Raw genomic sequence first — 12459 nt, 5'->3', positions numbered from 1 at the left:
TAACATGTATCTCGCAGGTAACCTAGTTACCCTCCCACTATGACGAAGTTCTAAAAGTGATGGTTGTTCAGGGATAATCCTGTGTTGATCAGCTGGTTGTTGTTGTTCTTCCTGTTCTGTAACAAGTGTTGAAAGCTGAGCATCAACCTGATCACCTGACAGTTCTTCAAGTATTACCTTACTCTTAGGTTTGAAGTTATTCATATAGTCTTTATTAAGGGAAGTGAAATGTGTGCTCACGATCACTTTCCTATCTTGAGGACTATAAAATAAACATTCCCTTGTTCCTTTAGGATACCCCATAAATATACAAACCTCAGAATGTGAATCCATTTTATCTGCCTTTGGTTTCAGCACATGTGCTAGTGATCCCCAAATACGGACATGTCGTAAACTTGGTCTACGACCTGACCATAATTCTATTGGGGTTTTAGGCACTGACTTAGATGGAACTAAGTTCAAGAGGTAAACTACAGTTTCCAGTGCTAGTCCCCAAAAAGAGATTGGTAATGACGAATAACTAAGCATAGATCTCACCATATCAAAAAGAATTCTATTTCTCCTTTCAGCTAACCCATTTTGTTGTGGTGTTCCCGGGGCAGTCAACTGAGATATAATCTCATTTTCAACCAGATACTCTTTGAAATCTCTTGAGAGAAATTCACCACCTTGATTAGATCGAAGTTTCTTTATGTTCTTATCTAATTGCTTTTCTGTCTCAGCCCTATAATCTTTGAATTTCTTAAGAGCTTCAGATTTGTGACGCATCAGATAAACATAACTGTATCTTAAGTAATCATCAGTGAAAGTGATGAAATACTCATAACCTCCTCGAGCTTGTATATTGATTGGTCCACATACATCTGTATGTACCAATTCAAGTGGTACTGTTGCACGTACTCTTTTGGCCGAGAATGACCTTTTGGTCATTTTTCCTTCTAAACATGATTCACAGAGTGGCAATGATTCATTTTCTAATGGACCCAAGAGCTCATCTTTGATCATTCTATGTATCCTATTTTGGTTTATATGACCCAAGCGTAAATGCCAGAGGTAATATTGGTTGGAAGAAATATTTCTTTTCTTAGATAAATGTGTATGCTCATAATTATTGATCACTATGTCATGCATAGAATGAATCATTGGACTTAAATGATATAAATTATCTTCCAATGTACCAGAACAAATAAGTCTCTTATTATAAAAAATAAAAACAGAGGATCCAAAATTTACAGTGTACCCTTACTTTGACAAACAAGCTACTGAAATTAAATTCCTCTTAATGTCTGGAACATAAAGACAATTATTCAAAACTAAAGTCTTATTATTAAAAGATAATAAAACAGATCCAGTCTTCACTGCTGACACGAACTGTCATGTCCCTAAATGTAGCTTGACGCTTTCTTCGCTTATTTTCCTGGTTTCCTGAAACCAATAAAGTGAATTACAGATATGATTAGTTGCTCCTAAATCCAACACCCAAGTGTCAATAGAGTTCTGAACTAAACATGCCTCAATTACAAAACGATTTCCCATACCTGATTTCACAATCTTAGGGCAATCCTTTTTCCAATGACCTTTCTGTTCACACTTGAAGTATTTAATTTCGACTTGCCATCTTGCTTGGTAAACGGTCTCTTTTTCCCAGCTTTCTTCTTACCTTTGCCTTTCGGCTTAGGTTTAGAAGAAGAACCTTTTTCAGCAATATTTATGCTTCCCAGAGATTTCTCAGCACGATAGATCTCTTCAGCCGAATGAAGTTCGTTCATCAATTTAGTTAAGGTAATGTTTTTTTTGTTCATGTTATAATTGACCTTAAACTCCTTGAATGTTTCTGGCAGAGATTCTAACACCATGTCAATCTTTGAGTTATCATCGATTTGTGCTCCCTGAATCTCAACCTCATTCAAACAGTCCATCATTTTGAGGACATGATCACGAACTCTTGTGCCCTTCCCCATTTTACTGTTCATAATTCCTTTCAGCGCTGCTTGTCTCGCGGAACGAGTACTCTACCCGAACATCTGTTGGAGACTATCCATTATTTCAGTGGCAGTCTCTAAGTTCTGATCTTTGGTCTGTAGAATATTAGAAATCGAGGCTAAAATGTGGCATTTTACCATTTCATTAGCCTTTTGCCATTTCTCATAAAGCCTCATTTGATTTGTATGAGCATCTTCCACTGGAACTGGAGGACACGGTTGGGTTAAGACATATTTATAATTTTCAGTAGTCAGGATAATGAATAGATTTCTTTTCCAATCTATATAGTTCTCTCCAGTAAGTTTGTTTTGACTCAGAATAATAGTAAGTGGGCTCAGGAAAGACATTTTTTGAAAAATAAAACATCCATGCATAAATAATTTGAAATAATATTCACAATAAATGACAAAAATGCATAAAACCATAAATGCATTTTAATTTATTGTAACAATAATCTAGTACCGCTTTGACAAGCTATCCATTGGGGAAGTCGAGTCTACACTTACTAGACCCAATTACCTATTGGATTATTTACTTTCATGTAGAGACATGATAAATAATTATCGTTATCCTTTTAGGCCTAAATTTGTTAACAGAGCTTCGTTGGAAAGGTTAATAACAAATTTTAGTTGAATGTATAATCATTGTTTCAATCTACGTATTTTTCATATCAATAGTCACCGTTGGGGTGAACAATCGATTGAAAAATATTTCAATTTTATCTTTAAAAAAGTTCATCAAATAAAATATCTAATATATATACCCTCCGAAGGGAGTATCACCGTATCATGAAGTCGAGGTATATATATAATTTTATTATTGAACTAACAATGGAGCCCGTGGGAAAATTATCTTGAATTTTCCCTCTCCCACTTAATATTTTAAAATTAGTTTTTCCTTTTTAAAACATACATATTGTTAATTGTATGCTTCCTATAATATTATCTAGATGATATCCAATATTATTAAGCATACGCAAATTACAAACAATATAACGCAATGCATAATATATGAATGACATGTATCATTATGCATAGAGTGACACTACCTATTCTATATGACATGTTATCATCCAAAACATAACATATAGAAAAATAATTAAAAAATCTTAATTTATGGCTTTCCTAAAATGAAAAAATACATTAACCTTAAGCCTAATCTTCATTGGGCTTCTTGTTAATGTCCATCTTCCATAGACTTGTCTTTGTTAATGGACTAGGGGAAATTGGGCTTTTAAATTTATTATTGGTTCAATTTTAATTTTGAAAGGAAATAAATAAATAATTAATTTTTTTTATTAAAATAAAACTTTTGGACAAAAAATAAATTTAATGTGTCCAATTTTATCTATGCATTTTAATCTATTAAACTCAATTAAAATTGGGCCTAAAACTAGGATTCTTTAAGTCCAAAACTATTTTGGACTTAAATGTAAACAATTAAGACTTTGCTACCCAAAGGAAAAAAATGTGAAACTATAGGGACCCCAATGATAATAACCGTGAAACCCTAAAATCATTTTTTTCTTTTCCTTCTTCCCCAGCTGCCACCACCTCAAACAACCAGCCGTTCACAATTTCCAGCCATCTTCGACGCCAAGTTAAACGTTGCGTCCGCACCGGAAAGCCAAAAAACGAGTCACCCGCCACCACGCTACACCAGAAGGCCTTTACTCGCGCAGCTGGTGGCGCTACTGGTCGCGCGCTGCAGCTGCTGGGCGAGTTACTTGCAGCGCTGGTTGTAGCACGCGTTGCTGGTTGCGCGCACGCTGCTGTTGACATGGCCGCACTTTGCTGAAATTTTCGACCTTCGTTCCTTTGATCTATCGTTGCATGATTAATCTCCAGCGATTTACAAATTTCCTAGGCCAATTTTGGCTTACAAAATTTCCATAACACTAAAATAAATCAAGAAGGAAACATAGTGATAAAATATCACCCCTCTTGTTACAAATTTAAAGAAAAAATACAACGAAAAATCTAACCATGAATTAAGACAAACCATAAGCATGCTTTATTCATATATTAAACAAATAATAAATATCTGAATAAACTGTGCCACTCTAATACATAAATATGAAGATTGATTTCATACGATATTCTTATATATTAATATGAGAAGGCTCTGATACCAATTATTGGAGAAAAATCAGTTTTTTAAATTAAAAAAAAGTTTCTAGGGTCGATCTCATACAATATATAAGAATTCATAATCTAGAAATCGTACCTTGAAAATCTGAGAAGATGAACAATCTTTGCTTTTTTCGCTGAAGTGAAACTAGGCTCCCAGATCACGATCCGTCACCACCACGCCTGTTGGATCATGATCTATCACCACCACACTTATTAGATCAAGAACTGTCACCAATGATCTTCTAGGTTATGACTCAAATTTGATCTGCACTTGATATGTGGGCGCCTTTATAACCACTAAAGCAACTAGCACAAGAAAATTTCTCTCAAAATTAGAGAGAAAAATCTTTTTCTCTGATATGTATAAAGTGACTGCTCTACCTTATTTTGGGAGAAAATAAGCATTTTTATAACTCTATCTAGTGGAAACCCTAGGCTCTATTTTTTTAATATTATTTTATTCTATTAAATCAAGTTTGATTTAAATTAAAAATAATAAACCAAAAGTAGCGTTACTTCTTTCTTGATATAAGGGCCACCCTTGTAAAATAACACAAGGCCCCTTAGACACAAGTACATTATATGAAGCCTCCCACTAAATAATATATTTAGGTTTTTAACCCAAATAGTTAGTTATCTTACTTATTAATCCAGTAGTGGTGCAGTCAATTAAATGAGCAAACATGGGGATCATTTGGGAATAAATAATAATGGCTATAATAATTAGGCTTGTAATTAAACTAGCCCAATTATTTAATTCCAAATCTACTCTACTAAAAGATTGGACTGACCTCCATAATTGTATGCTCGAATAATAATTCGTCCCAAGCCACATTGATTTCTTTATTGCATAATCCTTTGAACCACATCGTTAATTAAATCGATATCTCAACTGTCCAATCGATTTAATTACATCTTATTCCTTGATATTTACTGGTTCTCTCTAATGATAATTTTCAACATACTAAATATGTTGACACACTCTGGCCAGAGAATTCTATGATCAAGTGCCGAAAACCCATCAAGAGATGTGCTGTACAAATTCTATATTGTTAATCTATAACTCCAATACTCATAATTCCTCCCACCAAGATACCGGGTAATCTTGACCACAGTTGTGTGTCGTGCCCATTAGTAACTCAAATGGAATAACAATTACAATCATGAAATCATAACTAACTCAAGATTAAGATTACAGTAAAATCAATGCCTATGAGATTTAATAAGTCTGACAGTCATTTCAAGGTTAATTAAATCTCATATGTGATCATGTTCAATGTAGTCGTATTACATCAATAAATTCATACATGATTAAGACAAATCCTTCAATGAATTCATTACAGTCTATACTTAAATAAAATGTCCAACTTTATTTATCAACTGCGAACTAAATTTATTTAATCATAAGATAACTTGTATTTATGTCTTCTGTGAATCCACATTGTGATCACATAAATACATATAATATGATTAAATGGATTTTAATCAAAATATTAATGCAATTAAGATATTTGAATAAAATACCTCATTTATTATATTAGTAAGAAAAATTATTTATTACAATTAAATAAACACATATGCTTTTAAAGAGCACATTTTCCCAACAATCTCCCACTAGCTCTCAAAGCATATTTGACATCTCACGCATGCCCATGGATTCTAAGTGGAACTTAAAAGGTTTCCCAGGCATGGCCTTAGTAAAAGGATCTGCCAAGTTTTGCTGTGACGCAATTTGAGTAACCTCCACATCACCTCTCTACACTATATCCCTTATAAGATGATACTTCCTCTCAATATGTTTTTGTTTCTTGTGGTTCCTTGGTTCCTTAAATTGAGCTACCGCACCACTATTATCGCAAAATAGTTTAAGGGGTGCAGTTACACAGGTACTACCTCAAGATCTTGTAGGAACTTGCAGAGCCATACAGCTTCTTTTGCAGCTTCAGATGCAGCCACATATTCAGCTTCAGTTGTGGAGTCTGTGATACAAGATTTTTTCACACTCCTCCAACTAATAGCTCCACTTCCCAATGTAGACACATAGCCAGAAGTTGATTTTCTGGAATCCTTATCCGACATAAAGTCAGAATCAGTATAACCCACTGGAATGAGTTCATCACCAGAATACACAAGCATATAATTTTTAGTTCTTTTCAGATACTTTATTATATGCTTGACCGCAGTCCAGTGTTCAAGTCCAGGATTAGATTGATATCTACTAACCATCCCTACTGCAAAACAAATGTCTGACCTAGTGCAAAGCATGGCATACATGAGACTTCCCACAGCTTCTGCGTAGGGAACTCGTCTCATTCTCTATCTTTTCAGATGTTTTAGGTGATTGATCCTTAGAGAATGTAATTCCATGTCTGAATGGTAATAAACCAGTCTTGAAATTTTCCATACTAAATCTCGCCAATATCTTATCGATATAGACTGCTTAAGACAGTGCTAAAGTTTTATTCTTCCGGTCTCGTAGTAACTTGATACCAAGAATATAACTTGCCTCTCCCAGGTCTTTTATATCAAATTGTTTGGCTAACCAACTCTTTATTGTAGTCAATACTCCTATATCGTTTCCAATTAGGAGAATATCGTCTACATAAAGAACTAGGAAGGCTACATATTTTCCTTGAATTTTCTTGTACACACATGGTTCATCAATGTTTTGAATGAATCCAAACAATTTAATCGCTTGATCAAATCTGATGTACCATGACCGGGATGCTTGCTTTAATCCATAAATGGATCTCTATAACTTACATACCATGTGTTCTTGGCCTTTTTGTATGAATCCATCTGGTTGCTGCATCTACATGTAGATAAGGCTCTCTGGATGGAATGTTTTCCACTTATCCTTGGCTCGCCGGATTACGCTAGCCCAATCTATTTTGCAAGCTCTCCCTATTTATGCAATGCAGTCAACCGACCTTCCTGCTGGGATAAAGCTGAAGATAGACCATGCATGCAAGCGTTTCATATGGAGTGGTGCTGTAACTTCTCAAAAACTAAGTATGGTCAGTTGGAATAATATTTGTCAGCCTAAAATTAATGGCGGTTTAGGCTTCAAAAGTCTGGATGGGATGAATAAGTCCTTTCTCATGAAGGTTGGTTGGGGTATTCTTTTATCTCCTTCAAGTCTATGGCCTCAGGTTTTGTCAACTAAATATGGGGTGGATTTATCTGTCCTTCCTACTGAATTGCCTTGTAGAAATGGCTCCCACTTGTGGTAGTCGATTGGGAAGGTTTGGACTGACGTTCTCTCAGGTGTTGCTTGGAATATAGGTGATGGCACTAAAGTCCAATTTTGGTTGGACCGTTGGGTGATAAAAGAAAAACCTCTGATTTCTGAAGCTCTTTGTCCGATACCCGATGACATAATCTACAATGTAGTGGCTAATTTCATAGATAGTAATAGTAGTTAGAGGTGGGAGCTGTTTCAACGTTATCTACCTAATAACATTATTCTGCAGATAGCCTCTTGTGTTCTCCCTTTAGCTCAGTGTGGAAATGACTGCTTTTATTGGGTGAACTCTAAAAATGGAGATTTTTTCGGTTAAATCTGCCTACCATGCCATTAGTTCCCATCGGTATCAAGCGGAAGACAGAATTTGGAACTTGGTGTGGCATTGGCAGGGGCCCCATAATGTGCGTATATTTATTTGGCTGGTACTCCATGGACAACTTAAAATAAAAGTAGAGTTATTGAGAAGGCATGTTGTTCATAGTTGTGAGTGCGATAGGTGTGGCGCTCCTATGGAGGACATCACGAGATTGTATGGTTGCTAAGAGTTTTTGGAATCTAGTTATTCCCAGGGCTCATCAGGAAGAGTTATACAAGCCAGGGTTGCGAGAATGCTTGCGGGAAAATCTCGATGATCAATGGTCCTTCCATAAAGGTTTGAAATGGACATGTTTCTTTGGGGTGGCAATTTGGCGATTATGGTTCTGAAGGAACCAATTTATTTTACAGCACTCCTTTTTGGGTAGAAATGACATGTTTCATGATGTCTTGGGCAGAGCTGAAGAGATTCAAAGCTTGTATAATTCTACCTTAATGACTAGTGGAAGAAAGTGTGAGAAATTGGTTGGGTGGTATACTCCGATATGGCCACGGTACAAGTTAAACACTGATGGGGCATGCAAGCAGTTAGGAGTGTCTTCGGTTGGCAGTTTAATTCGGGATCATAATGGAGGGTGGGTGAAGGGGTTCGGCATGAATATTGGATCCTGTTCTGTTGTGATGGCTGAGCTATGGGGTCTTTTCCAGGGGCTGATCATTGCTTGGCAATTGGGTATACGCTGGCATCAAGTGGAGGTGGATAGCTTATGTGCGTATCAGATGGTTGCCAATTCTTCTTTTTTGAACTTCGAATTCTCTCCCCTTATTTGGTGAGAGCTTATCAAGCGAGATTGGACTGTTCGCATCAATCATATATACCGGGAAGCCAACTATGCTGCAAATCATATGGCTAACATCACTATTTCTCTCGCATCGGCTCTTCACATGTTTCCAAGCCCCCCTAAAAGTATTAAGCCTCTGCTTTTTCATGATATGTATGGAGTGTTTGACCCCTGTTTAGCTCATTCTTAGCTCTTTGATTGAGAGCCCATTTGTATTAAAAAAAAATGAGTTCCTAATTATTGGATTAGCTTAAATACAGGAGCGCCTAATTATTGGATTAGCGTATTTTGTCTTCCATTATTGTATTCATTTCTAGAAACAAATCTCTAACACTGTCGTTTGTGTCTATATATATATATATATATATAAGGGTAGAGAGCTGCGCTCAATTTCTAGTCCTCTCAAAATTTCGCCTCCAGCTACACATTAGTTAGGATATAAATCGAAATTCAAATATTAAAATCTTTAATTTTAATTTATTTTATTATTTCTTTAATGTTAATAAGAAAAAACAAATAATAAAAAAAGTTTCAAAAGCACAGCACCATCATCACGATTGACCGAACCTTTGACCAGCCGCTATGGCTTCATCGGCGGCTGTTAGTTGATGATCAACCGCCATCGGAACCTCCCCAATTTGCCAGTGACCAGTTCTCTATCCGGCAGACTCAAACTTAGGCCTACAAACCGAAAACAGCAAAGCAAACTATCGGCTTTCTTCCTCCATCAATTCTGCCGCAGGTGCCACCACTTTAGCTGCATCTGAAATCATTTTCGATCCTCTGCCACCATCCCATGCTCATCCTAACATTGCCATGTTATCAAAAACATCACCAACACAGCAAAATAACAACCCAAACTCACGGATCTCGCATCCAAACAGATAGGCCACCGCTGCATCCTCTTTAACCACCGGAGACACTGCAAAACTGTCGCTGCTTTCATCTCAAGTTCTCCCAAATACTGATCTGTCACTCCCTAAGTCACACGTCACTGGATTGACGAATAACAACCAAATGAGTCAGCCTTCGAGCTCTCGATCTACCACCATATCTGCTCCGACAGGTTTTCACGGTCAACCTAGTCCTCGAGAACCTTCTCAAGATGTCCGTGAACAGTCCCATGGTCACCAGCAATCTGAAACCATGACGGCTCCAACTCCTGAAAATTCCAGCTGCATTGGTAGCAACTCCAACCTTGTTGCCATGCTCTTTGCCGCCGCTATCAGCGCCATGACCTGGCCAAAACCTTCACCGTCATCATCTACAACCCAAATCCACCAAACACACTTTCAACCATGAACAACACAGCCACAATCCTGGAGAAGCAGTCGTTACCTTCACAACTACAAACGTTACAAAGCCCTAACTTGGACCCGATCCCATGTACCCAAACCGGAACCGAAGAAACAAATTTCCAAGCCCAAACCCGTCATAGACAACCCTTTTCAATAATGTCATCCAAACAAATCCATTAAACCCAAACATGAAACCAAACTCAAACCCAAAATCGTGATAATTCTCCTCCTAATCCTCAGAATCGTAATATTCACCCACCTGTCAAAATCTCTTATGCAAATGTTACTAATCCTGCAGCTATACTTAATCCAAATGCTCTACTACGGCCTCAAAAATCTTTCATTGATGTAATTGCTGGCTCCACACCATCTTCAATTTCGGTAAAATCGGTCACATTGGTACGTGAAGAGCCTACTGTCCATTTCTCAACCAAGGAGTTGTAGGCTATGGCCAAACCTTTCAAACTATCTCTAGTGGGTAACTTTTCTTTTGGGCGGCCTCCTATGGATGTTATCAGAAAATTCTTTATCTCCCTTGGATTAAAAGGGCATTCCCAGATATCTTTATTAGATAATAAACATGTGTTAATCAAGCTTGAATTAGAGGAAGATTTTTCCCAAATATGGATTCGCCAGACATGGTATGTTAATGGTAGGAGTTTGCAGATTTTCAAATGGATTACAGATTTTCGGTGCTCTGAGGAGTTCTTAATTGTGCCAGTATGGGTATCCTTTCCCTATTTGGCTTTTCATTTTATTAATTGTAAACCGGCTCTATTTTCGATAGCTTCAGCTATTGGCAAACCTTTGAGAGTTGAAAACGCAACGATATCTGTTAATCGGCCATCTGTTTCTTGAGTGCTGATTGAGTATGATGTCTCATGCCTTTATTGTCACTAGTATGGATTGGTGAGGGTGATTTCAAGGTTTGGCAGAACGTGATTTTTGAGCGAGTACCATCTTATTGTACTTCGTGTAAGCATTTAGGTCATATTTCTGATACTTGTTATATTATTAATCCCGGGCTTTGTAAACCTCAACAGGGGGAATTTCAAGGTCGGCAGCCAAGAGAAAAGGGTAAACTTTCTAATGTAGACATCCAACCTAGGGTGAATAGTCCCGATCGGTACTTTGTTATTGTTGATAAGCGGCCACAAGAACCTAACTTCTCTTCATCCTCCTATTTCTTCATCGAGGCAGCCTGATCAATCTCAACTTACAACAGTTATTAATGATTGTGATATTTTAGATGCTTCGATCATCAATCAGATACCCATCGATGAATCCACTCAGTTACAAAAAGGTTTAAATGACCACTGCATGAATAATCAATCAACAGATCTTGGTAGTGATAAGAACAAGATTGGTCTTCTCATTCGGATATAGACGTTGGTCATGAAGAGCACGGTGATGATGAGGGTCGGTTTTTAACAAATCTTGAGGATACCCATACCCGAGAATTCTCACCTGTAAGTGGCCAAAAATCTCATAAAAATAGCAAGTGTAGGCTACCTTCCAAATATTCCCCTTCCTAATAATTAACTCTATGATTTGGAATATACGGGGCATTAATAAGGCCCTCATAGTCTGCAAGCTGCAAAAGTCGATTCGGTTGCATTGACTATCTCTGATTTGTATTTTAGAGCCTTTTATTTCAGCTGATCGGTTAGAGGCTACTCAGGTTCGTCTTGGAATGGATCATGCTTTGTCTTTTCAGTTTGGGAAAATTTGGGTGTTTTGGTCTATGCCATTCTCGGTGGAGCTCCTTGAGGATATCGGCCAATTGATTCGTTGTCCGGTTAGCCATTATCTATTTCCTGAACCTGTTTTTATTTTTTATGTATATGCTAGTTGTTTTATGTTAGTGCGAGAGGATTTGTGGAAAGCCCTTATGGCTTTTGCTGATTGTCAGGAGTGTCCTTGGATTTTGGGGGGAATTTTAATATTGTACAGTCAGCATAAGAGATTTCTGGTGGGCATGCCCAACTTCAGAAGACAATTGATGCTTTTAATTAGCTTTATTAGATTTTTGCTTGGAGGAGGCTACAGGGTTTACTGGTAGTCAATTCACTTGGACTAATGGTCACACTTGGAGACGCAGGGTAGTCAGCAATGCCCAATGGTCAAATTATTTCTTATTGTTTCGTGTTACACACTTGAATCGTACAGCTTCAGACCATTCTCCTTTGCTTTTATCTTGTGATAAAAATGTAGCCAGAGGGCCTTCCAGGTTTAAGTTTCTACATGCTTGGATTAAACATCCTAGCTTTTTGGATGTTGTCAGGCAACCTTGGATTTCTCCGGTACTTAGTTCTCGAACGAGAGCTTTTCAGCAGAAACTTGCTAGATTGAAGCTTTACTTGAAAATTTGGAATAAGGATATATTCTGTAATGTCTTTCATTGGGTCAAGGAGGCGGAAGAGGACGTTGCTAAGAAAAAGAGGCAATATGATATTCATGGTTCTGTTGTAGATAGAGCTATTTTTTCAGAGGCCAGAGTCCGGTTGCAACATGCTCTTCTTTGTGAGGAGAGTTTTTTGCGTCAGCAGTTCATTGTTCGTTGGGTTTGGGAAGGCGATGCTAATACTCATTTTTTCCATGCGATGATTCAGAAGAAGTGTCAACTTTTTCATATCCATCAG

At 37.3% G+C, this 12459-nt stretch overlaps 1 protein-coding gene across 1 annotated transcript; it reads right to left on the bottom strand.

Moving 5' to 3' along the window:
• Positions 1–1544: 1544 nt before the first annotated feature.
• Positions 1545–1961, bottom strand: LOC127902236 (uncharacterized). Its single transcript, XM_052441072.1, has one exon. The coding sequence runs from the start codon at positions 1959–1961 to the stop codon at positions 1545–1547; it is 417 nt and encodes a 138-aa protein (XP_052297032.1).
• Positions 1962–12459: the final 10498 nt, after the last annotated feature.

This window comes from Citrus sinensis, chromosome 5 (genome assembly GCF_022201045.2).
Source record: "Citrus sinensis cultivar Valencia sweet orange chromosome 5, DVS_A1.0, whole genome shotgun sequence".
Classification (NCBI taxonomy): Eukaryota; Viridiplantae; Streptophyta; class Magnoliopsida; order Sapindales; family Rutaceae; genus Citrus; species Citrus sinensis.
The sequence above is the reverse complement of the archived record's forward strand: the minus strand, read 5'-3'. Positions and strand labels throughout refer to the sequence as shown.